This window comes from Vipera berus (genome assembly GCF_964194415.1).
Source record: "Vipera berus genome assembly, chromosome: 6".
In the NCBI taxonomy this organism is placed as follows: domain Eukaryota; kingdom Metazoa; phylum Chordata; class Lepidosauria; order Squamata; family Viperidae; genus Vipera; species Vipera berus.
This window is the reverse complement of record NC_138208.1, coordinates 61082680-61109901: the sequence shown is the minus strand read 5'-3', so window position 1 is coordinate 61109901 and position 27222 is coordinate 61082680. Positions and strand designations below refer to the sequence as shown.

Here is a 27222-nt window from a genome sequence, read left to right as displayed (position 1 = left end):
CCCCTGCTTTACAAGCATTGTGATACACCTAAATGACTTTAATGGGGTGGTTAGTACTACCACCTTGACATTTATTTTAAAGTTTTCTATGGACAACCCTGGCCATTTTTTCTGTCCACAGAAGATGGTTTTAACCAGTCCAATTCCAATCGTCATTACTGTAATGAAGATAGATTCAGTATTTAATTATCAAAATATCATTCAGCCCAACTGGATCACATAGACAGCCTGGAGAAGCTTAAGATACAAGGAAGTTGACATTTCATCTTCTAAGCCCGTGGTAGTGAACCTATGGCACGTTTGCCACAGGTTGCATGCAGAGCCCTCTCTGTGGGCACGCACACCATCACCCCAGTCCTAGGCCTTCAGCTGGGTTTTATAAAACCTTTTTGCTTTAGGCCTCCATTGCCGTGTGCAAAAAAATAAAAGTTCAATCCACCGGGACCTGAAGACCTGGCTCTTTGAGCTTTCCGGCCAGGACTGAGAATTTTTAATTTTTAACTTATTGTAATTGGGTTTTTAATCAGAGTTATAGGGGTTTTAGATTTTTAATCAAGGATAATTTAATCTATTTTAATTGTTATTAACTTTTTGTATTGTAATGTTGTTTTAATTGCCTTGTAAACCGCCTTGGGTCCTACGGGAGAAGGGCAGTATATATGTTCAATAAATAATAATAATAATTTCAACTTTTCGCGGGGAAAAAAAGATCTCACAAAGTTGGAATTGATTGATTGAACTTTTTAGTCCCACCCAGTCTGCTGTTACCACTGCAGTCATGCCCACCCCAATGGGCCACGCCCACCTGGCACCCAATGATACATAAGTGGGTTTTGGGTTGCAGTTTGGGCGCTTGGTCTCTAAAAAGTTCGCCATCACTGTTCTAAGCCAATAGTTTGAAGATAGTATTTATCCCATATTGTTCCTCCTAGATTTCCATCCATATCAACTATATTGATTTCTGATATTTCAGAGAGCAAATAGCTAGTCTGTAAACTTACTGATAATTTACATTCAATTACTTCACAGCTATTGGTGAATTACTCAGCAATGTATAACCATAAGGAAACACTGACATAAGACCTTCTCAATCCTATCCATTTATTGAAGATTTACTTGAACAAAGCTACATTATTACTTATGGAACAAAACAGAACTATTCTGTTAATTTATTTTTGCACTTGATAGTGGCTTAAAGTATATCTAAATTACTTATATATTGATCAACAAGTGACATAGACATTTTAATAAATTAGACAAGCAGAAAAGATATCATAGTATCTTCAGTTACCATTTTAGTTACCTGAACTAAAGCTTTGAAGGCACAGATTGCCTGCAGCTAATTAATAATGATATAGTTACTTGTTTGAATACTGTAAATTGGTATTTTCATTTTTTAAAGTGTTGCAGCCTAGGCTTTTATAATGTGAAACTAAATTTCAGCTTATGCAAGACCGAACTCCTATGATTTTGCTGGAAATCCAAGATTTGTCTTTTTTTTATTTCTTTAAATGAAAGAGAGCCTTGAGAAACTGTAACTTCAGCTTTAGAAAAAGTGTATAAAGAGACTTTGTGAAAAAGCAATTGCACTTATTTTGCTTTTCCAGTTATGCTAGAGAACCTCAATTTTTCCACCCTTCAGCCCCCCTACTATTGTATAAGGGCAATAAAACCAGATATACAACAATAAAGGTACTACTGTCCAGGATGTTCACTGTCCTATTTAACATGCTTATCCAACTTATCTTTTGGAACAGTTTTGCAACCACTTTTAGAAATGGCGTAAATATTTATTACATAAAATGGGCAGAATCCACCTGATTTCAGATTGCCATTTTCGGAACATGCATGCTCTGCTCCAATAGACTTTTTTTTTCTCCAAGAATTGTTTCATTCATGAACAGGTTTTTTTAGGATGAGAGACAGAAAACTGTCATATTACTTGAATAGAATAAAGTTTATCGATTGTATTAATCAGCCAGTAGTTTAACGTTTCCATCAAAAGCTAAACTTATTTTAGATAGTTTGGTAACAATAGAAAAATGCCATTGCTTTTTTCTTTTCAATCTAATAGTCTCTGGAATTATCCTGGTAGACTCCCATTTAAGTACTCAGAATCTCACTTAGCTTTTTCAAGTTTGACTATAGTTGACTAGTTACTGCTATCTAGGTGGGAAACAAAATTTGAACACCAACTGGAAAACAACCATTTCCTCAAATGAGAAATTACAAATGGGAAAAAAAATAGAGCTTTTGGAAAAGTTAACACTTGCACTATATACATTAGTGAACACCATTTATAGAAGTACAGTCCCTTACTTCCAAAGACTCTTGTTCAGATAACCTAATCAGAATGGGACAATGTGCAAGTCTGGTAGCTGTCTGGTAACAAATGACTGGTAGCTGACTAATTTTGTTGTTTTCTTGGAAATTTGCTTAGAGATTTGTCCTCTTTTAATTTTAATAAGCAAATAAACACCCATTAATACAATTATTCTGAACTACTATTTTAATTAGGCAGATTTATATTTGTAAGGCAGTTTTCACTAACAGTCATTTGCAGGCCACCAGTAATCTTCTTATTAGTGGAAATGAGTAATGGTGAAGCATTATTGAGCTTATTAGCTCAATGGGTAATGGTGAAGGATTCCATATGAAATATCCTTGGTCAAAAAAATATACTACATTGCCACAGAATAGCCTAAAACTAAAAGAGCAAGAAATAATAATAATGTCTTGTGATGGCCTGCATCTGGAAGAAAACAACCTCCCCACTAGGCTCATAGCATAATACACTTGCAAGGAAGCTTCAGACCTTTGCTGTTACCTCCGAAGAGTAGTCCAACAAATATATTTGGAGATAAGTTCTAAACCTCAAGAATAATGAATGAGAAACAGAAGTCCCAGATTAAAAAAGTAACCCAAGACAAAACTGAGAAAAACAAAACAAAAATCTCAAAGGGGAAAAAGATTCCTGGGAGGGCAGAGTTCATTTTGGAAACAGATAGTTTAAAAACAGCAAACAATAACATTAAAAAACACATGGCAAAGTTCCTCCAAGTTTATAACAGAAACGCAGCCAGACAGCCTATGCCTCAGTGACCAAGGAGGCACATTTCCCCCTGAAGGTTCAGGTGCCTTTGCTCTCCATCTCCACATGTTCTCCTGATAGTCTTTGCGTGTGAGAGAGTGTACCATGGCCTATGTGTTACAACTGGTGGAGTGTCTGTAATAGCAGGTGTCGAGCAAAAGAGCAGGAATCCAAAGCACGGTTAGGCCTGTGGAGATAAATGATGGAAATGATGAGGAAATAAACTTTTTCTTCAAAATTTCTTAAACTGCATTAAGTCAACAGATACTTAAAGACAGAGTACAAACTGCCATTCTAACCAAGAAAAATTCTGAAACTTTTCACAGACATAAAATATTAAATATTTTAAAAAATAAATATTGAAGATTTATATAACATCACAGGGAACTGTGTGCTTATTTTCTACTTTATGTGAGAAGGCTGCTGTGGCCAGGAAAATTTTTGAGTCTTTGTCCAAATCTAATTTTTTATAAAACCTGTGGAAAAATACTTTGTCTACACGTATTTTGCTTTCATCTTGTGAAAGGAATTCTTTACTATTCACTGCCAGGTTTCGCACATCATTCATGGACTGTTTCTTCTTTGGCTGCATTACCACATTGCTGGTATTCTCTTTGCCTTTGTGAGTTTTGGGATTTCTATAAACAAAACGATCCAAAAACCTCATTAATGTGAAATCCTGTAGAGGATCACCTGAATATTCAATGTAATTACCCTCTAGAATTCTTTTTGCAAAAAGAGCCACAGATGGATGGAAGCGTTCTGAAAACTTCTTCAGTTCCCAAAAGCTTGTTCTATCAGCTTCACAGTATGAAGGGTTCCGGGACAATGGGTCATAGCTACCTGTGCCTTTGCTGCCTGCTAGATTCTGGTGATGTACCCATGATGCCTCTGAAGCCTGGTTATGGGGTTTTGCAGACTGTCCTATATCTTCATTTTTTATCTGTTTGTCTGCAGCCACAATGTTGTCTTCTTGTTCTTCAAGATCATGAAAATGTTCCTCATCATCTGATTCCACGTGATCCTGCAGCTGTACCCATAAGCCTGGTTTTATTTTCAGAAGTTCAGACACAAGATACAGGACCCCACAGGCGAATGGTGGCATTTGTCCACAGGTGACTTGAAGTAATTGTTTCATGAAAGCTTTAACTCGTTGCAATAGTGTGTCAGCCTTCAAAGATTTGTAGACAAGGTTGAGAAACATGGATGGCGTGGCACATAATGCTACTCCGGGATCTAGCAACTTCTTATATAAGGCTATGTAATATCTGTCAGAGATAGTCTGATTAGAATCCATCACCTGAAACAGCAACATCAAGGCCTGTATACTAGTATTGAAGTTCACAATGTGTAAATTTTGATGTGAATCACAATATCAAATTTGTGCAGCAAATTTGTGCAGCAAAGGTAAGAGTTCATAACAAAAGAAAATTTCTCCAAAGAAGACAACTCTCTCCATGACTTCAACAACCTACACTCATTAACAGAATTGCCATGGATAAGCAAGACAATACATCATGTAAGTTATTAGAAAAAAGTAGTAAGGTATTTAGACTTCCACAACTTTTTGTGTGGGATTTCAGCATCGGCTCCATTATGAAATTCATTTGTATTTCATGTAGCATGTATTATATAAGCAGAGAGTAATAATACCATTTAATTAATTTTACCCTAGAAATAATCTACATTGTAGATTATTAAGGAAAACAAAATTTTCAATATTTTTCCTGCATCAACCAAGAAACCCTTTATAGTATTTCACTAGAAGATTTTTGACTTTCTCTAACTTCTTTTGGAGTGAAAAGAAAATATAGGATTATGGAATTCAGCACATAGTGGGAAAAACAAATACAGGTAGCCCTTAACTTACAACCATTCATTTATGGCTGTTTGAAGTTTCAGTGGCACTGAAAAAAAGTGACTTATGACTGTTTTCCACGCTTAAGAGTGTTGCAACATCCCCATGGTCATGTGATTAAAATTCAGTTGCTTGGCAACTAGCATGTATTTATGATGGTTGCAATGTACTAGGATCATGGGATCACCTTTTGCAACTTTCTGAGAAGTAAAATTAATGGAGAAGCCAGATTCACTTAACAATTGTCTTACTAACTTCTTACAACAGTGATTCACTTAACAACAGTGGCAAGAAAAGCTGCAAAATGGGGCAAAAATCACTTAAGACAAAATATTTTGGGCTCAATTGTGATCTTAAGTTGAGGACTACCTCTTAACTTCTTAATGTAAAAAAAAGCCATATTATATCCAGATTCATTCATTCATTCATTCTAGTTAAGGCCAAAGATTGATATGTTCTTAAGAGAAACCAGAATATTAAATTGCCCAATGACTGTAATAAAGATTTGACTTGATTAATATCTTGAATATAGAAGTGTGTTAATTTTAATTAAACAGAACAGTTACTGCAGTAGAGTACCCCAAAATTTAACAAAGTTAAATTTCTATTTCTGTATTAAAGGGTCTTCCCAGTATTAAGCAATATTTACTTCTAAAACCCAAAACTGTTTTTATTTATATAGTTTCTATACTGCTTAATTCTAAAGGCTCCAATAGGTATACTAGTAAAGTAATAAAATAAAAATAATATAGTAATAAACATTAACAGCACAGTAAATCAATAGCAGCATCTTAAAAAAACAGCACTAAATATGACAATCACTACTCGTAAAAGTTCCTACAATCACTACTCGTAAAAGTCCATGTTTTAAAAATATCTGGAAGGCCATGGAAGACAATCTCACTGTGGGAAGCAAGTTATTCCACAGGAGGGGAGGCCCCACACAGTAAACAGCCTTCCCACTTCACCTTTTCATAGGTGGGGCCCCTTAGCAGGCTTTTGTATTTGCTTGGGTTCAGCAGGCAGACTCTAAATACGAAAAGTGTTCTTGTAGATAGCTCCCAAGTCACAGAATTTAACAATAACATTTAGACAAACATTGGGAGCATGTGCAGCTCCCATAAAAGCACAATTCGTTGACAGTGTCAATATTGTCCATTACCTTTGCTCAACAATTGGTTCAGGAACACTAATTCCTGTGAACTGGTAGGAAAATATAATTAGATTCCTCCCCTCCACATATTGCTAATTGTTCCACTGAGATCACAATACTCACTTTGTGACAAAGGCCAAGAGAATTGGGACAAGGGACTTAGGAAAATAATCCTGCTGGACCATGTGGTTCAGTGTCATTAGAGGGCCATAAAGACTCGGAACAGCCCTGATTTTCTCTTCACTCTGAAAGGCAAAAGAAAAAAGGAAAATTAAAGGTAAGTTGCTATTTCTAGAGGCCAGCAACATTTACTCGGTATTATCCCCACCACCTCCCATAACCACACATAATTCATTTTGTTCCATTCTGCAAACATTGCAGCAATTGAACTGAAGTGGGATAGCCCCAGATTCCTTTTATTTTTTTGGCTCCCAAAAGAGTATGGTGTGATGTCATCATATTGATTACATTTTCATAAAGATTAATACATAGTAGAGTTTTGCATTGAATTATTGCTTGAACATACCAAGACTTGATCTTTGCCTTTTCAAATATAAATACAGGCATACCTCGACATACAACTATTTATTTAATGACAAAGTTATAAGGGCACTGAAAAAAAGTGACTTATGACCAATTTTTACAGTTATGAGTGTTGACTCATCCCCACAGTCACATGATCAAACTCTGGGTACTTTTCAACTGGCATGTATTTACAATGGTTGCAATGCCAAGGGGTCCTGGGATTGTCATTTGCAACCTTTGTAAGGAGCTTCTGAGAAGCAAAGTCAATGGGGGAAGTCAGATTTACTTAATGACATGATTTATTTAACAACCATAGTGATTTGCTTAGCAACCATGGCAAAATGGTCATAAAATGGGACATGACAATTAACAACTGCCTTGGCTAACAATAGAACATTTGGGCTTAATTGTGGTCATAAGTCAAGGACTACTTGTATTTGCATGTATTTATATATAGCCCTTCTGCTATATTAAGAACAGAAAGACCTACATTGGCTTTAGAATATCCTGATGTGATAGAATGGCTAAAAGACCCTGGGAATACAGAGAATATATAACATGACTGTTATAGGAAGATAAAGGTAAAGGTAAAGGTTCCCCCGCACATGCGTGCTAGTCGTTTCCGACTCTAGGGGACGGTGCTCATCTCTGTTTCAAAGCCGAAGAGCCAGCGCTTGTCCGAGGACGTCTCCGTGGTCATGTGGCCGGCATGACTAGACACCAAAGGCGCACGGAACGCTGTTACCTTCCCACCGTAGTGGTCCCTATTTTTCTACTTGCATTTTTACGTGCTTTCGAACTGCTAGGTTGGCAGAAGCTGGGACGAGTAACAGGCGCTCACTCTGTTACGCGGCACTCGGGATTCGACCCGCCAAACTGCAAGACCATTAATAATTTACCTTAATTACTCTGGGCATAGGTTGAGCTGAACAATTATTCTGACAACTTTTCAATATTTTTACATGTTCCTAGCGATAAAAACCTTTCCAGAAATCCATGTGGTTCTATTTCCTATGTTTGCTGTCCATCGAATTAACTATTCTCCATTAGCAATGTATACCTAGCATAATTAATGTAGAGTTATTTTCACATAAATCTTTTCTGTAATGGCCCTGTTTTCTTGTTTAACAGTTGTAGTTCCTCCTCCATATTCCCAGAATTGTCCAGTTTTGGTCACCATGATACAAAAAAGGTGTGGGGCTCTAGAAAGAGTGCAGAGGAGCAACAAAGATGATTAGGGGACTGGATTAAACCGTACAAACTGGGAGTGTCTAGTCTAAAGAAGAGAAGGAGTAAGGGTTGCATGTTAGCAATCTTCCAATTTTGAGGGCCTGTCACAGAGAAGAGGGCATCGACCTATTCTCCAAAGCACCTGAGGGCAGGACAAGATGTAATAGATGGAAACTTAACAAAGAGAGATCCAACCTAGAATTAAGGAGAAATTTCCTGTTAGTAAGAACAATGTATCAGTGTAACTGTTTGCCTCCAGAAGTTGTGGGCGCTCTGTCATTGGAGGTTTTCAAGAAGAGATTGGACAGCCATTTATCTGGAATGGTATATGGTCTCCTGCTTGAGCAGGAGGTTGAACTAGAAGACTTCCAAGATCCCTTCCACCTCTATCATTCTGTAATCTATTACATGCTCCATCATATCTGATATAAGATCTTTGCCTACTGTGTTTTTTGGAATATAAAATATACAATCAAACCTCATTGTTGTCAAAAATCTCCCGTCTCTGTCCACTTACCTTTAGCAATCCCATGTGAATCAAAACACTTGTTATGAAAGCATCAGAATTGAAATTGGCTGACGAAAAAGCCTCTCTCATCAAAGCATCTAAAAAAGAGCCAATTGTATTAGAAACATGGAGACCTCAATCCTCAGGGAAATATTATTTGATTTTGGTCCACTGCCTAAGTCCTGTAGTTTAAAGAAGGACATCACAGTCCTAGCTAACAATTCCAAATATTTAAAAATAAACTCAAAGGAAAAAATAACTAGCTGCAACAACTCCATGAATTAAGTTGCTATAGTGAAAGGCAGCATATTTTTTATAGAAATAAGCAAGACTAATTTTAAATTGACCTGTTTTGTAAAATAATGCAAAAACAGAAACATTCTAAAATCTAGTGTCTGGCGTAACTCCATATGTTTGATCTCCTGAGCTAGAGGAGACTATAACTGAAATTGTCAAAAAAAAAAAAGATTAAGAATCTGATGGCCACTTTATCTCATAGGTTTTTACATGCACGGATATCTGCTTATATCATCATACTGATTACAGCCTTTAAAAAAGGACATACCTGTTGTTTCAGTCACCGTTGTTTTTACTACTGTCTCATCTTTGAAGACGGAAGAGATCTTAAGGAAAACGGTAACAACTTTTTCTGTGTCAGATGTGTCTGTCTAGAAGAAATATAATATCAAAATTAAACCTTGGTGCCAGTTTGGCATTAGAAAGAACAGGTGGCCCGTGCTATTACTAATGGAATCTCAACCTCATAAAAACTGAAGTAGTAGAGACATTTGGATATTTTTCTAGTGCTATTTGTTTCCGTATCAAATCTTTACAATATCAATTTCCAAAAGTTTTGTAACAGATCTAGGCAATTATTATGATTGCAGCACTTTGATTTGATTCTAAAGCAGTGTTTAAGTAGGCGGAGATCTAAATAGAACTCTGGCATGCACAGCTGCATCATTTTCCAAAATCCCAGGGCATGCCTTGGTGACCTTTCTGGTGTCAGATCTAAAGTGCTGAATAGCCCTACCGTTATTTTTCCAAGGAAATAACAATTTTTAACTGATTTAGGTAGCTTGCAAATCTACTTTGTGATATTGGGCTTAATACACATTAGAATTCTAATATTTGGCAAGTTTACAAGTAAAGCAATGTGTAAAGTAGGGGAGGAGACACCAGTCAACAAGGAACAGAACTACTGAGCTACTAGCCATAGTGCACAGAAAAGTGTGATTTGTAATATATTAGCAATGGTTTACCTGCTGAGTTATCAAAGTTGAACACTTGGGACCAAGTCGCAACAATTTCTCAGGAGATGGGAAAGCTAGAAAGGTGCCAACATCAACAGGAGGAAGAGGAGGAGAAGATAGTGGTGGTGTAGAATCCTGGAAGAAATCCTGAAAATTAATCTTTTGCCAGGAAATACAGAAAAAGTAGACGTTGTTTGGCAGATGAGAAATGAGGGAAAGAGTAGTGCGGTAAAGTGGATTTATTTCGGGAGATGTAGCATAGTTTATTGGGGATAAATATCCTTTAAGATCTTGCTTTCGTCACCCCAAGATGACAGAGTTCTACTCTTGTGCTCTGATTTTATACTGACATTGTCATCCCCTTTTATTTGTTCTTTCCTGCTAGCATAATATATTAAGATGAGAAATATAATCTTTCTCATTCACTCATAGGACTAGTTTTACTTAACAATAACTTTGTAGAGCAAAGGATATGAAAAGCTCCTCTTTTATCTGCTTTATTACAGAAAGTTTGTTCAGCTAATCACTTTTCTTTAGATTTTTATATAATTATCCTTTCTTTTCTTTTCCTGCTTTTATTCTGTTGAATTGTCAATTGCTACTTTTTCTCTTCTTGTCCATCTCTAAATTCTGTTTGCTTTTTTGACTGTGCTCCTAAAACAGTAATAGTTTATTTGTATTACATAAAATATGGAGGGTTTTTAAACAAAACAGCCAGCTTGGCTTGGATATGAACTTAGGAATATGCTCCAGGATGCACTTCTACTTGAGAAATGGGAAGAGATTTGGTGGACTAATATGAGGCTGGTGGTTTCCACGTCATATAAGGAGAACATATACAAAATGCTTTATAGATGGCATCTCCCTCCGGCTAGACTTTCCAAAATGTTCCCCGGATTGTCGGTCGATTGTTGGAAGTGTGGTAAAGGGATTGGCACATGCTATCACTTATGGTGGACATGTCCGGAAGTGGTTAGATATTGGATGAGGATCCAAAAATGGATAGAGGAAATCACAGGGTGTTTAGTTGATCTTAGAGACGTATCTGCTTGGCTCCAGGCCGGGAAATATTAAGAAGGATATATGGTATTTGGTTTTACATATCTTAACGGCGGCAAGGATGGGGTATGCTCAATTTTGGAAGGCAAATCATACCCCGCCGGATGAAGTTATAATTAGGAGAATACTTGATTGTGCAGAAGCAGACACATTGACCAAGAAGTTGAAGGGTAAAGAAGAGACACCAGCATTTCTATCATGGAATAAATGGTATATTTAGATGGATAAAAGATTAAAGAAATGAGGGTGGCTTGGAGGTTGGTAAAAAATGAAGTGATATAGTCTTTGTTAATGAATAAGCTTTGGAGTTGGATGGTTATAAGAGACTTAATGAGTGGAATATAATTGTTAGTTTAGAAGTAGATATAATGTGAAATTTTTGAAATGGTTTTCAATTTTTTTGATTTCTTCATTTTTTGTATATTGCAAATTTTCTTTTGTCTTTGTTGGTGTATGGTGTGTTTTTAACACGAAATGTAAATAAAGATTTATTTAAAAAAAAAGGAATATGCTCCAGGAACAACATCTGCAAGAATCTAATATATATGACTATATTTACTAGGAAAACTTAGATGTACATCATATTAATTTTACATACTTATAAAATACGGTAGCCAAATGTCTTAATGGGAAAAAACATGAAATGTAATCAAGAAAATACATTATTTGTAAATGTTATTTTTGGCTATAGTATTTTGGAAACATAATAATTCAGTAGTTTACATTTTATTATGTTAAGTTTCAAGGGGAAAAGCAGCAAAGCAATATTACACAGGACTAGGTGTATGCATTTATTTTCATTAGATAGGCACACATTATTCTTTAAGGATAATTATTTGTAAAAGTCAGCAACTATAAAACTGATCAATTTGTCCAGCAATGTATTACTTTAGTATGTTAATAATTTTATAAAAGCAAAAACCACGACAATGAATAAATAGCTACAACAGCTTTCCAACTGATACCACCAGGCATATCAACTGCAGCAGTTGCTCTTCTTGTTTAAAAGAAGAAAACTGTGCTTATACCTACATGTTCCTTTAAGAATTTTTTAGATGTAAGGGGTTCTTGTTCTCCCTGTCCCCTCTCCTGCACCTGAAGAGGCTCTTCTTCCTCTTCTTCCTCTTCTTCTTCTTCCTCCTCCTCCTCTTCCTCCTCTTCTTCCTCTTCCTCTTCTCCATTTTCTCCATCATCATCACTAAACGAATACAAGAATATAATTATACATACTATTGAGAGACATATATAGATATTTATTTCTAGTCAGCTTGCATTCATCATTATAAAATTGTACAGACACACAAATAAAGAAATTGGATATCCAAAACACAGTAAATAAATATATGGTCCACAAGGTCACTTCCGTATTCATAAGAAATAATATTAAATCTAACCCAACTCCTCCTAGTGTGGGTAATAGGAATACTAAAGTCTGAGCTGCAATTAGCTGTCCCTAATTGAGAGCAATGAATTTGAATTTTCTGCATTTCTTTGTTGCCACTTAGTCATCCAGATTTTTGCAACACAAAATCTAGTAGCCCTAATAACAATAATTCATAGAAATAAATGAAAGAATCCAAGATGATAAATGCAACCTGTCAAATATCAAGTCTTTGAAAGAGAGACAAGATTCTGATTGTTCCAACAAGAATTTGGGGGGAAAAGATGGAATACAATAGTTTACTATTTTTTTAAATCTTCCCAAACTCAATTTTTCTTACTGCAAATTGAAAAGAATTCTGGTAGCAGCTGGAACAAAACTGTTTCCAACAGCCCTGGAGTGAAGACTGGAAAAAAGGCAGAAAGAACAATTCCACTTCTGCCAAAGCCACAGTACAAATTAACCTTAAACCTTATTACACAACAGCTGCACAGTGCACTTTCACTTTTACTATTGAGGTTTTGCTGAAAGGCTCTTAAATGAGCCTTCCAGCCATGAATATCTATCATATTAAATAAATCATTGAAATAGCCAATCATTGGAGACTCTATTTGTATCTTACCTCAGGGAGCCTAGGACGTCTGCCATATTGAAACTTTCAAGAATCTCCTGGAGCTGTTCACAGCCTTCTTCTCCAAAATAATTACCTATGACAAGGGTAAAAGCATATATAAACAGAACTAATTTTTTTAAAAGGATATCTTGAAAAGCTCCCTGTTTCCCTGTAGAGAAGTGGATAAAACCACAAGTTTTAGTATCATATCTGAATGCAAAATATATTGCAATTAAAGCTGATCACTGTAAAGTCTTTGAAATCAATTAACTCAGATAGGATGGGCAATCTATGGTCTTGAGATTGGATGTCGCATCTTTTTGTATCCCCAGAGTCCATGCTGCCAAGATGGAATATTATGGTTTCCTACCAATATTCAGATTAAAAACAAAATGGTGTGAAAGGTTTCTGGTGTATTTAATACACCTACAAAACTTTTTAAAAGTCAAGGCCTCTGACCCTTAACATTCATAGGAATCTATTCATTGAGATTTTTGGCTACAGAAAAATAATGTATTTTGGGCCATGCTTGTGTTTGCACAAACACTATAAAACATAGTTATCAAGTTAAAACTGTTGCCTATCCAGCCTCTGAGAAAGTCAGTAAATCAACCTAGGAATAAGATTTGCATAATATTAAGAACTACAGTGAATCCTGTAGTTCATAATCACTCAGGATTGCAGATTTGGGAAAATTAGAACACCAGGCATTCAGTGGCAATTGGTAAAAGGAAGATAGGGAACAGATCATGAACTGAAAATCTGTGGAAAGCTAATTGAAAGAGAATGAACTAGGGAAAGAGAAGGGAATTTAGTTTAATGTATACATTGGTTGACCTATCCAGTCATCAGTTTGGTTGCAGATTTTAGCTACTAAAAACAGCATTATAGGCCATAGCACAATCACATACAGTACCATTGAGATCTAACTTCTCCAGCACTGACTTGTCCTCAGTAGCCTCAGCAATTATAAGTGCAGCATCTAACTTGATCTCACAGAAGGATAAGTTGAGTTCCTAGAAAGCAGAAAGCAAAGTTTCATAAGAATACTTGGGTTAGGGAGAATGCAAGAAATATTTTTAAGTGGGCACATGGCATCTATAATTCACGTTATCCAGAGTCTAAAAAACAATTCAGAAACAATGGAGACAGTGACAAGATGTCTAGATTACAAATAATCATTTCTGAAGACTGCAGTTAATGCTTAATTGACTGTTTGGGTTATTTCATTTTTGATTCACTGCTTTTTAAGTTCATGGGTGAATAAACTATGTCCCCAGATGATATGTGACATATAAACCGTGGCTACAGGGAGCCCCATTCTTCTCACTAGCTATCAGGAAATGTATTTTTTTTCCTGCTGTTCTTCATGACAGAAACTTAAACAATCTGTGGTTAATCCCAATCCTTACTGTGAGCTGCTGAGGCTCTGATATATGCATGCAAATATGCTGCCCTAGCCTGCCAAATTATTCAATTTAGGATCTAAAAAGTTACCCATCCATATTTTAGAATAACATGTTGGCCTTTATTCCAATTTAATATAAATAGAAACAAAATTTACATTTATCTTGTACCAAATGTACACAATTCTCTAACTTCATCATGTAGCTTGACAAAACTGAAATGTTCATAACTTCTTGGTGTTTTTAACTTGACTTCCAGCTCATGGCTGTATCTTTAGCTGTAAGATGGATTGTAACATAATTTTAGGATTTTGGACCAGTGTTCTCTAAATAGTTTTATAAAATACAAAAATGCATGTATTTCATATTTATATGATCTCTAATATCAAAACTTTTACTTAGCTCTAGCCAAACAAATCTAGGAAATTAATTGGCTCCACTGAGATGGGCCTGGGCTACAGCTTCAGAAAGGATTACTCTTTATTCTTCTTCACTGCCTGCTGAGCATAACTAAAGATCACCGATAAACATATTTAGTTTGTCTTGTAGCATACATAGCAATGTGCAAAAAAAGGATTCAACTATGGCAAGTACCTTTAGTTTATGAAGACCTTCACTGACAGCTTCAGCAATGGCAACAGCACCTTTTGAACGCACCAGACAATCTCCAAAGTTGATCGTTTCCACTTGGCGGAGTTTCTTTAGGGTCTGAATAAAAGAAAGAAAACAATGCAGACTTAACTCAACCCTGACAGAAGTGCTTCCTTTTAAAAATATAAGGGAGCTGTACCGAATGAGACCTGTTGCATTCAGCATTTCAGAGGAGCTCATAAACAATTCCCCAGTGCAAGTGCTTATTCATCTGGGTTTTACATTAAGAAATTTAGAGGCGCATGCTACTATAGATTAAATGGTACCTTTACTCTTCATGATTTTCTCTAATCCCATTTTGAATTCTTCCCAGGGATGGTCAATTTTGTATTTTACATTAGCAAGGTCAACAGGGTTTCCCAACCCCTCCCCCACACTTTCTATCTCACATGCATTAACATATAGGTAAACTTAATGTACAGTGGCAAAAATCCAAATTGTTGTTTTCTGTTCTCTAAACAATTATTAATCCATTTTATTTCACAACTGCTGTTCTAGATTTGAATCCAAATCACTATTAATGTAGAAATCAGTACTAATATAAAAAGTATTACAAAATTATTGAAAAGTGCTTACTTCTGCCATAGCCACAGCTCCCTTCTCAGTGAAAGTGTTATCATTCAAATTAATCACTCTCAGCAAGGGATTGACAGCAAAGGCCTCAGCTAAGGCTGTAATTCCTGGATGAGTGATTCCATTCTGTGGCATATGAACTTCTTCCAAAGTCCCAATCACCTGAGGATCAATATAGCACAGAAGGCCATTGTTCAAACAGAGGTAAAATATTTTTTTCCTAATAATTTATGTATATCTATACTCTATTTAAACTCTTCATACACAATAAAGCAAATATCACTTACTGTAATCTAAAATAGCAGAGTGTAGAAGCTATTTCAAACCCTAGAGTTTTCTTCTAGAGCAGGGGTGTCAAACTCAATTTCATTGAGAGCCGCATCAGCATTGCAGTTGCCCTCAGGGGGCCGGGTGGGTATGGCCAGGGTGGGCGTGGCTAGAGTGCGTATGGCCTACTGGGTGGGCGTGGCCAGCTCTACATCGTTCGCATCAAGGGTACCTATGGGGGCCTGGGCAGGAGTGGGACAGATCTGAGGGTCTCTGGGCCAGTGCCAAGGCAGTGGGGGCCGTTCCCTCACTGTTTCCAGGATGGCTTCGCGGGCCACATGAGACCACTTCGTGGGCTGGATCTGGCCCCCGGGCCTTGTGTTTGACATGTCTGTTCTAGAGATTCACCAATTGGAGTGCAATGCATATTGATTTTTAATAAAATTATTTTCAAAATATTAAGTACAACACTCAGCTTCTTTTTCTCATGTACCTTGTATAACGTTACATATACCAAAAATGATAGGTAAGATATCTTTGTATACTCAGCCCTATTTCTTAAATACACTAAGATTTATCAATTGAGAACCCTATTTACCAAAAGTGATAAAAAACAGTTTCAAGGAACTGTTTGTTGTAAAACCCAATTTGCCAATCTATCTCAGAAACCCATGGGCCCATAAACTAAGAATCTAAAACAATCTAAAGACCATATGTCCCAACAAAACTATTAAGTATTAAGACAAAATGTCCTAGGCTCACCTTTATCTTTCTAGTACATATCCACTACAATTGCTTGGATTCAAGTACTGGTAATCCTCAGGTTACAATGACAACTGGGATCAGAATTTCTGTCCCTAAGCAATGAGGTTGTAAAGTGTGACATCATGTGACCACATTGTTTAAGTACAGCAATTTGGGCAATTCCAACTGCCATCACAACCTGAGGACTACGTAGGTCATTAAATGAAGATCTCACATGATTACAACTTCAAATTTCCTAACATCTTCCCATTGACTTTTCTTATGAGAAGCTGGTAGGAAATGTAAAAATTGCAATCATGTGACTATGGAGATGCTGAAATGGCCATAACTTTGAGGATTGAGCATAAGCACCGTTTGCTAAATGCCTCATATCTTTGAATAGATACTGAACAAATGGTTGGAACCCAAGGACAATTTGTAAGTTGAAATATGATACAGAACAAAGGGTTTCTATTCAAATAGGGCAGCTGGGCCAAACTTGTTGCACTACAATGATCAACCTATACCACAGTGATGGCACTTTTTTATTAATATTATGATGCAATTTGTTGAATCCTCCAAATACATTCAGGAAGTGGCTGTTTCTCCAGAGAAATTTTACCACTACTACAAAAGTAGCACCAACAGCCATCAGCTAGTAAGAGTATAATGTACAGCATATCAGAATATGTTCTAGAATATGGAATATAAAAAGAATATTCATGTTTTTAAGAACACATCTGACCAAGGCTTTCCCTTCCTATTTGCCAATTACACATAACTTTTTAATCCGATAAGACTCTAATTCTTATACTCACTGCAAATGCCTCAGCAAGAGCAGTTGCACCATCATTTTCCAGACGGTTCCTGCCAGCCATAAATACTTTCAGAGCCAATGGCTTGCTTCGAGCAGTTGATTTCCTGTGACATTCTTTCAGAGCTCCTGCTAAGATCTTAAGAAAAAGCAGTGTTTACATTGCTAAGGTGTCGATTCACCATGCCTAGAGGGAACAAATTATTTAAACTGCAGTTTTATATACATGATATGGACACTCCGTTAGTAGCATTGTGTATTAGTAACATTCCCAATTGTAGCATAACAAAAAGAGTAATTTTGGTCATGAAATTGGCATGAATGCATGTACTTAACTCAGATTTCTCTGTGGGATACAGGGTGATAGATTCTTTATCTCTTAACAAGGTAGAACTTCCCTCTAGAACATTCTTTGGCAGGCTAAGAATAAGCCAGTATACTTTTCATTAGAGTAAATGACACTGACTTCCCCATCAGTTTGGGAGGCTTTGTAAAACAACAATCTATAGTCAAACATTCTACTATCCACTTCATAAAGATGCAGAAAATGCCTTTTACCTTGCCACCACCAATGCCCATGCCACAGTTGTTTAACTTGAGTTCCTGCAGAGTAAAACAGGTAGGACTCTTCAGCAATGCCTCAAATCCACGGACTCCATCTGGTCCAAAGGCATTATCACTCAGATCCAGCTCTACAAGTTGGCAGCCAGCAGAAATGAGGGCTTCTCCAAGAGAAATCTGACAAATGATAAAAGGTAGGACAAAATCCCTTCTTTTATAGAAGAAAGTTATTTTGCTCAAAGCTGATACTATTTTTTTTCCTTTGTGATATATCATTTCAAGTTATGAAAAGTGGAACATACCTTTAAACTTCATACAGTATCCCTAAACTTTTCACATAAGAGTATACCTAAACTCATATATAATATGTGATAAAAAGAAAAAAAATGATAGGAAATTATCTTAGGTATCTTTATATAGGAATAAGATCCAAATGACCTTTCCTCTGAGTAATTATACATAAAAATAGGCTGGATTTGTAAATAGATTTCATTTATCAGCAGTTGAGCTGAAGGCTCTTTCTTATTCACAAAATTAAAAAATATGGGATAACAAATCACATCTTACTATGTGAATTCAACATCTCTCTCACATACACATCCATGACAATCAAAATTTAAATTCAGTTTAAATTTATATTCATCTTTCCTTAACCTGCTTAGAGAAAGAAGACAATTCATTCAGTCTACAACAATATTTCTTCTTAAAAGTATGATCTATGACACTACCTTGAACTGAATTAGACTGTTATAACATGACCTACTCCAATTAGCAGCAACGTCAGCCAATGATCTTCTTTGCCTTTCTACTGAGAAATGTCTTAACTGGAAATAATAATAAAGAACTGAACCTGAAACTTCTTCACAGATTCTTATATGCACTATATTACTGATTTGTCATTAGTCTCCAAAGGTTCTTTTGGTTGGTCCTTGCTTACATCTAAACCTCTGTAAAAAAAATCAGCATACTGCCAACCTCAGATGATGCTCCCACACTGTAGCATTAGAAAAATCTTATGTCAATAATAGTTAACAGTTACATATTTCACCTACCAAAGCAGGGGGAATCTCAGATCTCAGTCTCCCGGTGAACATATCACTCCAGTGACACCTCTATAATAACACATAGTACAAACATGGTAAAAATCATAGAAGATACACAATACAATGTTTATTTCTCTATGAAGTCCTTAGTGAACAATATGCATAACTGCAAAAATGATTATATGTGAAAACTAGGAAGCTGGCATAATAACCAAGTGCATGCGTTTATTTATGCTATTTGCTCAAACATGGAATACCAGCTTACTTTATTTTAACAAGAGTCGAAGTAGTCACAATTTCAGAGGATTGAATACCAACCCTCCAAAACACAATATTTCTCCAACATAGAGTGGCAGATATGAGAGAAAGAGATATGACAGAATAATGCAAGGTTGAGAGGTAATTTTATTCACAATGTGAAAAATAATTAAGACCCTATAAAATGTTTCTTGTGCTTGTCAGCCAAAATATTCTTCAAACACATCAAAGTCATAACAAATTTAAGGATACAATTCCATTATTATACAAAATAATCAGACATCAAAATCTCACCTTGAGCTGAGATTTGTTCTCCAGAGCCTTGGCAATGACTTTTGCTGCTTCAACCCCCACAGTATTTCCTTCCAAACGCAGGGCTTCTAGCCCATCAAACTCCTCAATCTCTTTGATCACCTCTTCAGCTGCAGAGATAGGCAGAATATTTCTGAACTCTAACCCAAACTGCATCTATCCTTCATTATAATTCCACCTCAAGTCCTATTGCCTCTCCACCAATAGTGCTGTCCTTTTTATTTAAAATTTTGTACTCTTTACCAAGATGGCTTAAAGCAAAATAACAAATTCCCGATTGCCGGTTCACATGTTATTCACATAATTATCCCCCATCAGATCTATAATCGTTCTCCAGAAGCCATTTAGGATTCAGTCTATTTGGGGGTATTATAATATATGCTTTTATTTTATACAAATGAGCTCTGCAAAAATTATATATCTATTCAATGAAACACTCATAATCAACAGCATATCCTCTTACCATCTTTTGCAGTATTGAGTTTCAAACTTTTGCCTTTAAAGCTCAGCTGCCCTCCGCCCACTTGGGTTTTAGCAAGTGATTCTGCAAGCTTAGTTATATCTTCTGATGCCATTTTTTGAGTGTGCCAACTGTTGCCAATATCAGATGGGATAGATTCTGGAAAAGAAGAGAGAAATAACTAAGTGTGTGAGAGATAAAAAATTAGCTTCTTTTGACTCCCTCCTGTTCTCTTCTTTTGGTATAGTGTAATAAGAAGAAGCTAAAAGTTGTTATTGTGTTGGTTCTATGGCATCATAATTATTTACTTTTTTGCTACCTCAGAAAAAGAAAGTGAAGAAAAAAGAGCAAGGGATAAACTGATAAACTGTTCATGTAATAACCTATAAAACCATCACATGTAATAAACTAATAATTTCTAATTACCTGACATGATAATACGGCACTGAACAGTTAAATACTAGGCTGAAAGCTTGTTGTGAAGACAGCAATGTTTGCTCTGATCAGACAAAACCAGCCAGGCCATTTCACCCAAACATTACTCAGCTTATCACATGTTACTTAACATCATTTTACAGCAAATGCTACCATCTTGCTTCTGCTAATTTATGCATAAATTACCTTCAGTGTCAGTACAAGGATGGATAGTGCAGGACAGAGAATGAACTAGGGCAAGGAAGATTTCAAACAGATTAGTTGGATAGCCAAATTTAGTATCCAGAAAAGCCCAGATCCAACTTTCTAAAAACGTTGATACTGCATTCATTCCATAGAAATCAATTCTTATTTCTACTTTCTATCCATCCTATTTTATATGCAAACCTGAGCAAGAAATGATTCATGAGAATAAAAAGTAAACTTAACTGTCAATAGATTTCCTATCAGCCTTTTTTCTTCAATAAGCATTTCCCAGCTATATACTCTAATTCTCAACTGTTCTGTTCCAGCCACAGATGAACCTCCAAAGAAACTGAATAAATAGCATTGACAGAGCCTACATTACAACCATTCAGTGACTGTTTGAAGTTACAACGGCACTGAAAAAAGTGACTTATAAGCATTTTTCACACTAACGACCATGGTTACATGATCAAAATTCAGATGCCTGGCAACTAACTCATATTTATGATGGTTGTAGTGTCCTGGGGTCATGTGATCCCATTATGTGACCTTTTGACAAGCACAATCAATTGGGAAGCCAGATTCACTTAACAATGTTAGTAACTTAACTGCAGTGATTCACTTAATAACTGTGGTAAGAAAGTTGTAAAATGGGACAAAACTCACTTAACAAATATCTTGCTTAGGAACAGAAAAATTAGGCTCAATTTTGGTAGTAAGTCAAGGATTACCTGTATTTAATAACACTGCCTTATTATTTGCCACTACATAAATATAAAAGTAGAGTGGCTGAAATGGTAATGAAGGAACAAACAACAGACATTGCAATACTTTTGGTATTTATCTATTAGATTTTATCCCTTTATTACTTTATAAGCCTTGGTGGAGCAGTGGGCTAATGCCTCCTTAAGTAACACCAGCTGCCTGCAATTAGTGCAGGTTCGCATCCCACCAGGCTCAAGGTTGACTCAGCCTTCCATCCTTCCGAGGTAGGTAAAATGAGGACCGATTGTTGGGGGCAATAAGCTGACTTTGTAATAATGCCTCTTGGGGGGGCCCAAAAGCCTTAATAAGCAGGCATATACATAGAATGAAGGCTATTGCTAAGCACATTGATTTGTGCTTTAAATTGTAAGCCGCCCTGAGTCTTTGGAGAATGGCGGGATATAAATGGGATTAAAAAAAAACTCAACACAGCAAACATACCTAATACTCCTTTCTCTTTTATTTTCCCCACAACAACTAAGTAGTTATACTACTAAGGACATTAATTTTCTTGTTACTTTGCAAAAAAATAGAAGTTGAATTGAGTAGAAGCAAAAAAAAAAATTATACTGGGTTTATCCAGAAAACATACCAGGATTTTTCAGCAGCATAAGCAGTGAAACTACAGACTGCTATCATTTGTGATCTATGAGTTGATTCTTAAGAAGTATTGTACTAGCAGGAACCAATTGTTCCAAGGTGGAACCATTTTAAAACATTGACTAATTATTTCAAGTCTTACAGTTAGAAAGTAAGAGATTGTTTGTTAAAATAAATTTGTAGATAGGTAGTCATCTCCAGCAATCTGAACCAAAAAATTCTTATAGATTCAAAGTGTTTAGTAGCCATTATTATTTCCTGCAAATTATTTTGGAGAAAAAATAATTTTCTTCATTTTTATATTTAACAATATAATACAACAATACAAGAAGGGGAAAGTTCCAGATTTCTAAATTAGAAATTAAGCAAATTATTGTGATTTTTAAACAATGTTTAGCATGAGCACAATAAATCTGAATGTAAAAACATTCCCCTTTTTCAGTTTATATGGAAATTCAGTTTTCAGCAATCACTCTCCTTGCTTATTTCTGAAAGATCATTTATTTTATTATTTTATTGTTTTTCCACTGGATTGATACATTGTCTTACAGATGCATACCCACATTTTGGCACTTATATTCTAATATGAATCTGGCTTCCCCATTGACTTTGCTTGTGGGAAGGTCGCAAAAGGTGATCACATGACCTTGGGACACAGCAACAGTGATAATTATGAACCAGTTGCCAAGCATTTGAAATTTTATCACATCATAGGGATGCTGCAAAGGTCTTAACTGTGATAAACGGTCAGAAGTCACTTTTTTCATTGCTATTGTAACTGAAGAGTCACTAAATGAACTGCTGTAAATCAAGGACTACCTGTATTAATCTGTCTCTTAGAAAAGCCTCCCTTTTTTGATGTTTTGCCATCAGCTTCTCTTCAGGAAGAAAATATTTTTTTAGTGGTCAGCTGAAAAATATCAACTTTTTCATCAACCGAAAAGTGCTAGGCTGCAGGACTTCAGAAAAGAGCCAAGGTTGCCTATCCCTGTGCTAGAGAGAGACATCTTTTTTTTTAATTTTCTATCCCTATAATATGATAGAACTCTTTTTCATACTGGTACACGTTACAATTTTACTTATTAATCTCAAATCAGCTGAACTTTTGTTCCTTTCTCTTCTGCCGTATAAGCAAAATTCAGCCGAGTAAAAAAAATAGCGACGAAAACGCACTCGTTACCGAAGTCCTCATTCCGAAATGCCAGTTCCTACGTGCGCTCCTAATTTACGTCACCCAACCTAATCTCCCTGGCCAGGCTGGCCTCCCTCGTAAAGAGCAACGAGGGCATGACGTCATACAGGGGGGAAAGAACAAGCAGGTTTGGGCAGGAAGACCTATCTGTACGAAGAAGGTTTGCCCGGCGTCAGGTCCAATTGCCCGAGAACGTTTTTGGTTGGCAACCCCATCACCAGTGACACGTGTACACGTGTACATACCCTTACACGTGCAGCCCGGGAAGCAAGACAGAAGCGCCTCCTTCCTCCCACACAATACGGCTCCTTCCGTGCCCCGGCAGGCGTAGTCAGAACCGCGGAGGAGGAGGAGGAGGAGGAGGAGGAGGAGCGAACTCGCTCTCAACTTACCAACAACCCTCGAATAAGTCAAGCTAATCAACTGTCCTCCCTTCTCGGTGCGAGCAGCCGCGTCCGGCTGCCTGGAGCGTCGGATGTCGCTGTCACGTTGAAGCTGCTACGGCCACCGCAGCCACCCAAGATGATGGCGTTAAGGGAGGCGGAGGATTTGAAAGCCGGCAGTTTTGTTTCCCGGATTGTGATTCGCTCCGTGGCTGCTTGCGTTTGCTCAGGGCGGCTTGCTTCTCCTCTTTATGCTCCTCCTTTCTTGCAAAAACTCTGAGGTAATTGTAGCGAAAGGGCGGTGACGGTGAAAAGAGGTCACAATTTTGTGTTGCACAGTGCGGCTCGCCCACTGGCTCGGCACCGCAGAGAATTCTGGGAGTTGTAGTTAATTTTTTACATTAAGATGCATCGGGAAATGATATTTTTCTTTCATGGAGCGGTTTGTCGCTAGAAGCCACGAGATAAATGTGTGTAGAAGAGAGTTGGATTAGCAAAGTGAAAGTAGTTTTTGTCAAAAAAAAAGTTATCTGCTCTCTGGCATATTCTCCATCTGTGTAGTGTGTAGAAATGCTACAGCCTGATTTCTATATCTGGAAATTCATCAAATTCTTAATGTTTATATGCAATCATTAAAAATATTCGAAGAATTTTGAAACGTGTTGTGAGAAAGTAAGTTTATTGGACATTTGTTGAAAACATTTCCTAAAATGAATACTTTAAATTTTGAATTATATTTAATGGAATATGAAAATAGAGAACAGTTTAGGATTGAAGAAAAGCATTTGTGTCAGTTAACAGAATGTTTAAAGAATGGTTGAGCAGTGAACAAGAAAAAAGGGAATGTGCAAATAGAGTGATGAATAATGCAAGTTAAAAATAAATGGTGTAAAACTAGAGCAATTAAAATGAATTTGCTTATCTTGATGCACAGAATTAGAAAGCAATGGCTAGAATGTGGTCTATTTCAAGGAATGTGTTATGTACTCGAATGTAATGATGCAAGCCATTGACCCTTGCCTATTGTGGAGAAGCTAAGTAGGCATTTCCTACCAAGCCGAAGCTAGCCCTCATGGGCTAGCTCAGGGGTCGGCAACCTGCAACAGCGAAAGAGCCACTCGGAACCGGTTCCATCACAAAAAAAACAACCCTGGGAGCTGCAAAAAATGTGTGCGCATGTGCACGTGCGCAAACACAAAAGAAGGAGGTTTGACTGAAGAGTGGAGCCTAAGGCGAGACATGCACCCGCCCTGCCCCCTCACTCACTTTTTGTTTGCAAAAGCTTCTCTCTCACTCTCATTCACTCACATTTTGCTCTAAAAAGCCTCTTTCACACTCTCATTCACTCACACTTCGCTTGAAAATGTTTCTCTCTCTCTCATTCACTCGAAAGGCCAGCCGTGGCACCTCCATTGACTTCCATGGGGACGCTTGGCAGTGAAGGGGACGATTGAAACTGCTCCCGGTAGTGCTGCTACTGCTAACTTTTCCACTTGCTGCTTGGTTCCGATGAAACCAGAGAACCCCCAGATGCTACTGCCGGGGGTGGAGGAGGCTGCCCGGGTTCAGCCGTAGCGGAAGCCGACAGTAGCGGTGGAGGCGGTGGCAAGAGAGATGCTGGAGGTCTGCAGCATCTCTGTCAGCCTCCGCCTCCCCCGCAGAAACAAATTCCCATGCTGGGTGGGGAGGGAGTCAGGCAAGATGGCAGCAGCCCTTTTTCCACCTGCTGCACCTTCCTCGGACTCCCCTCCTCCGACCACGCTGCTGCCGCCTCGCCCAACTCCCTCCCCACCCCACTGGGTGAAACAGTGGAGGAGGGCAGCCCCATGGTGGCTGAGCACCCCCCGTGCCCCTATTAAATGCTCTTCTCCCTCCCTCCCTGAGCCCAGGAACGTTCCCCCTTCCCCACTACTCTGAGCGCCGTTGCAAAGCTTCAGTGCAATTGCAAGGGGGGCAAGTGAGGGGACTGAGAGTGTCAATGCGAAAACCCTGCGCGGTGCCAGGCTTGGGTTTTTTTTTAATGTGGCATTAAAGGGGGGGTGAGGTGTGGTGGGTTAACACACAACAAGACGATGCCAGGCAGTGAATTCAGCTCTTTATTTGTAGAGAAGAACCAGCAACAGAATGAGCTGCCTGTACCCTTTATATACTCTGGCTGCTGAGCTGACAGCCAATCAATTTAACCAGGCTTTCCCGCCGAAAGCTGAGCCACGCCTTGCGGCAGTTATGTACAACCCCTTCTAGCTGTCATCTGTTAAGCTATTGCTTAATACAATACACACTCCAATACACAGCACCCCTTCCCTCTTAAGAATGAACAATACAACAATGTAATACAACTATAATACATTTTTCCAGACAATATGTTGGTTCTTATGGTTGCACATAGTCTTTGAGGTAAGCCGGTGGCCTGTGATTCCTAGCAGTTCTTCTCAGAGGCTCACCCCTGTCCTGAGCCGATGAGTCAGCGGGTGCCTCTGCTCTGTCCTCACCCTGTGTACCACCCCCAGTTCCTGATTTTGTACCCAGCTCATTGTAAGCTCCCTGTTCCTATTGTTGCCTGGGTTGAACAGTTCTTTCTGGCCACAGGTCCAGTTCCCCCCTTGCGTTCGGCTGGTGATTATACGGAATCGTGGGTGATACTGACAAGTGTCCCTCATGTTGGTTGCTGGCTGGCAGTCTTTCAGAAACTCATGACTTGATCAATGTGTCTTCTTACTTGTCGATCCCCCTCCACCCCTATAATGTAAGACAACGGCCCTGTTCTGTCAACCACCACCCCCGGGATCAATACATGCCCAGGCCCAGGGCTTTTTTTGTCATAGAACGCTCAGAACGGAGTTCCGGCACCTTTTTTGGATGGAACCTTGTAGGGTAGGCAAGGCGGGTTGTATGACATGTGTGAGTTCCGGCACCTTTTTCTTTGACAAAAAAAGCACTGCCCAGGCCCATAGTTCCTTGCCCATACCAAGTTGCCTGTGTGTAGTTCCCTAGGGGGGTTGGATCGATCCGACTCCACAGCCACTCTGTCGGGGTGCAGTCTGTCTAGATTGGTGATAAGCCTTCTGCCCCAACGAAGTTCCGCTGGGCTCCTTCCGGTAGCCGTGCATGGTGTGGTATGTTGGTTAAGTAGGAATTGGGCTAACCTTTGGTGCCAGTCGCCACTGCTAATTCATTTTAATGCGTCTTTGGTTGTGCACACCATGCGTTCTGCCAATAAATTGGTGGCCGGGTGGAAGGGTGCTGATGTGACGTGTCTAATTGCGTAGCTCCTCGTGAAAGCCTGGAATTCAGAGGAGGTGAATTGAGAGCCATTATCTGATACTAACACATCCGGGAGGCCATGTGTGGCAAAAGGTCCCCTGAGCGCTTGGATTGTCCTTGCTGTGGTCATGCTAGTTACTGGAACTACCTCCAGCCACTTGGAATGGCTATCTACAACCACTAAAAACAATTGTCCCTGGAATGGCCCTGCGTAGTCAATGTGGACATGGCACCATGGGGTCTGTGTGGCCTCCCACTTGTGAACGGGCACATGTGGCATCTCAGGTCTGGACCTTTGACACACATAGCATCCTTGATCCTCTATGGCAGGGGTCGGCAACCTGAAAAAGCAAAAGAGCCACTGGGAACCGGTTCCATCACACATAAAAAAAAGTAGGAGCCGCGCGCGTACATCCACGCACGCGCATGCACATAAAACAAAATGTTTTGCGCATGCGCAAAATGTTTTTTTTGTGCATGCACGTGCATGGATACACGCGCGCGGTTCCACTTTTTTTATGTGGATGCACCTGCACGCCAGCGGCGACGGGTGTCCCTGGTGACGGGCGCTGGGTTGCGGCGCCGCCTTTAGCCCGGGCGCCGCCAGAGCCACCCCCGGGACCTCCAAACTGCTGCC

The 27222-nt window shown here is 38.3% G+C and overlaps 2 protein-coding genes across 4 annotated transcripts; both read right to left on the bottom strand.

Moving 5' to 3' along the window:
• Window positions 1–1084: 1084 nt before the first annotated feature.
• On the bottom strand, window positions 1085–23585 carry RANGAP1 (Ran GTPase activating protein 1). Of its 3 annotated transcripts, none has more exons than XM_081330515.1 (16): window positions 23331–23585; window positions 19764–19919; window positions 19283–19410; window positions 18740–18799; window positions 17685–17864; window positions 17131–17265; window positions 15305–15463; window positions 14672–14785; window positions 13588–13687; window positions 12681–12765; window positions 11710–11875; window positions 9628–9753; window positions 8931–9033; window positions 8375–8463; window positions 6226–6347; window positions 1085–3278 (listed from the first exon to the last, which is right to left on the bottom strand). In XM_081330515.1, the coding sequence occupies exons 2-16, from the start codon at window positions 19873–19875 to the stop codon at window positions 3209–3211; spliced, it is 1749 nt and encodes a 582-aa protein (XP_081186641.1). In that variant the 5' UTR covers window positions 19876–19919; window positions 23331–23585; the 3' UTR covers window positions 1085–3208. The 3 variants fall into 3 exon arrangements, with proteins under 3 accessions (XP_081186641.1, XP_081186642.1, XP_081186643.1); XM_081330516.1 differs by lacking the exon at window positions 23331–23585 and adding an exon at window positions 23184–23226; XM_081330517.1 differs by lacking the exon at window positions 9628–9753.
• On the bottom strand, window positions 3375–4691 carry LOC308669671 (CCAAT/enhancer-binding protein zeta-like). The gene is made up of 2 exons (XM_081330518.1): window positions 3806–4691; window positions 3375–3703 (listed from the first exon to the last, which is right to left on the bottom strand). The coding sequence occupies exons 1-2, from the start codon at window positions 4404–4406 to the stop codon at window positions 3459–3461; spliced, it is 846 nt and encodes a 281-aa protein (XP_081186644.1). The 5' UTR covers window positions 4407–4691; the 3' UTR covers window positions 3375–3458.
• Window positions 23586–27222: the final 3637 nt, after the last annotated feature.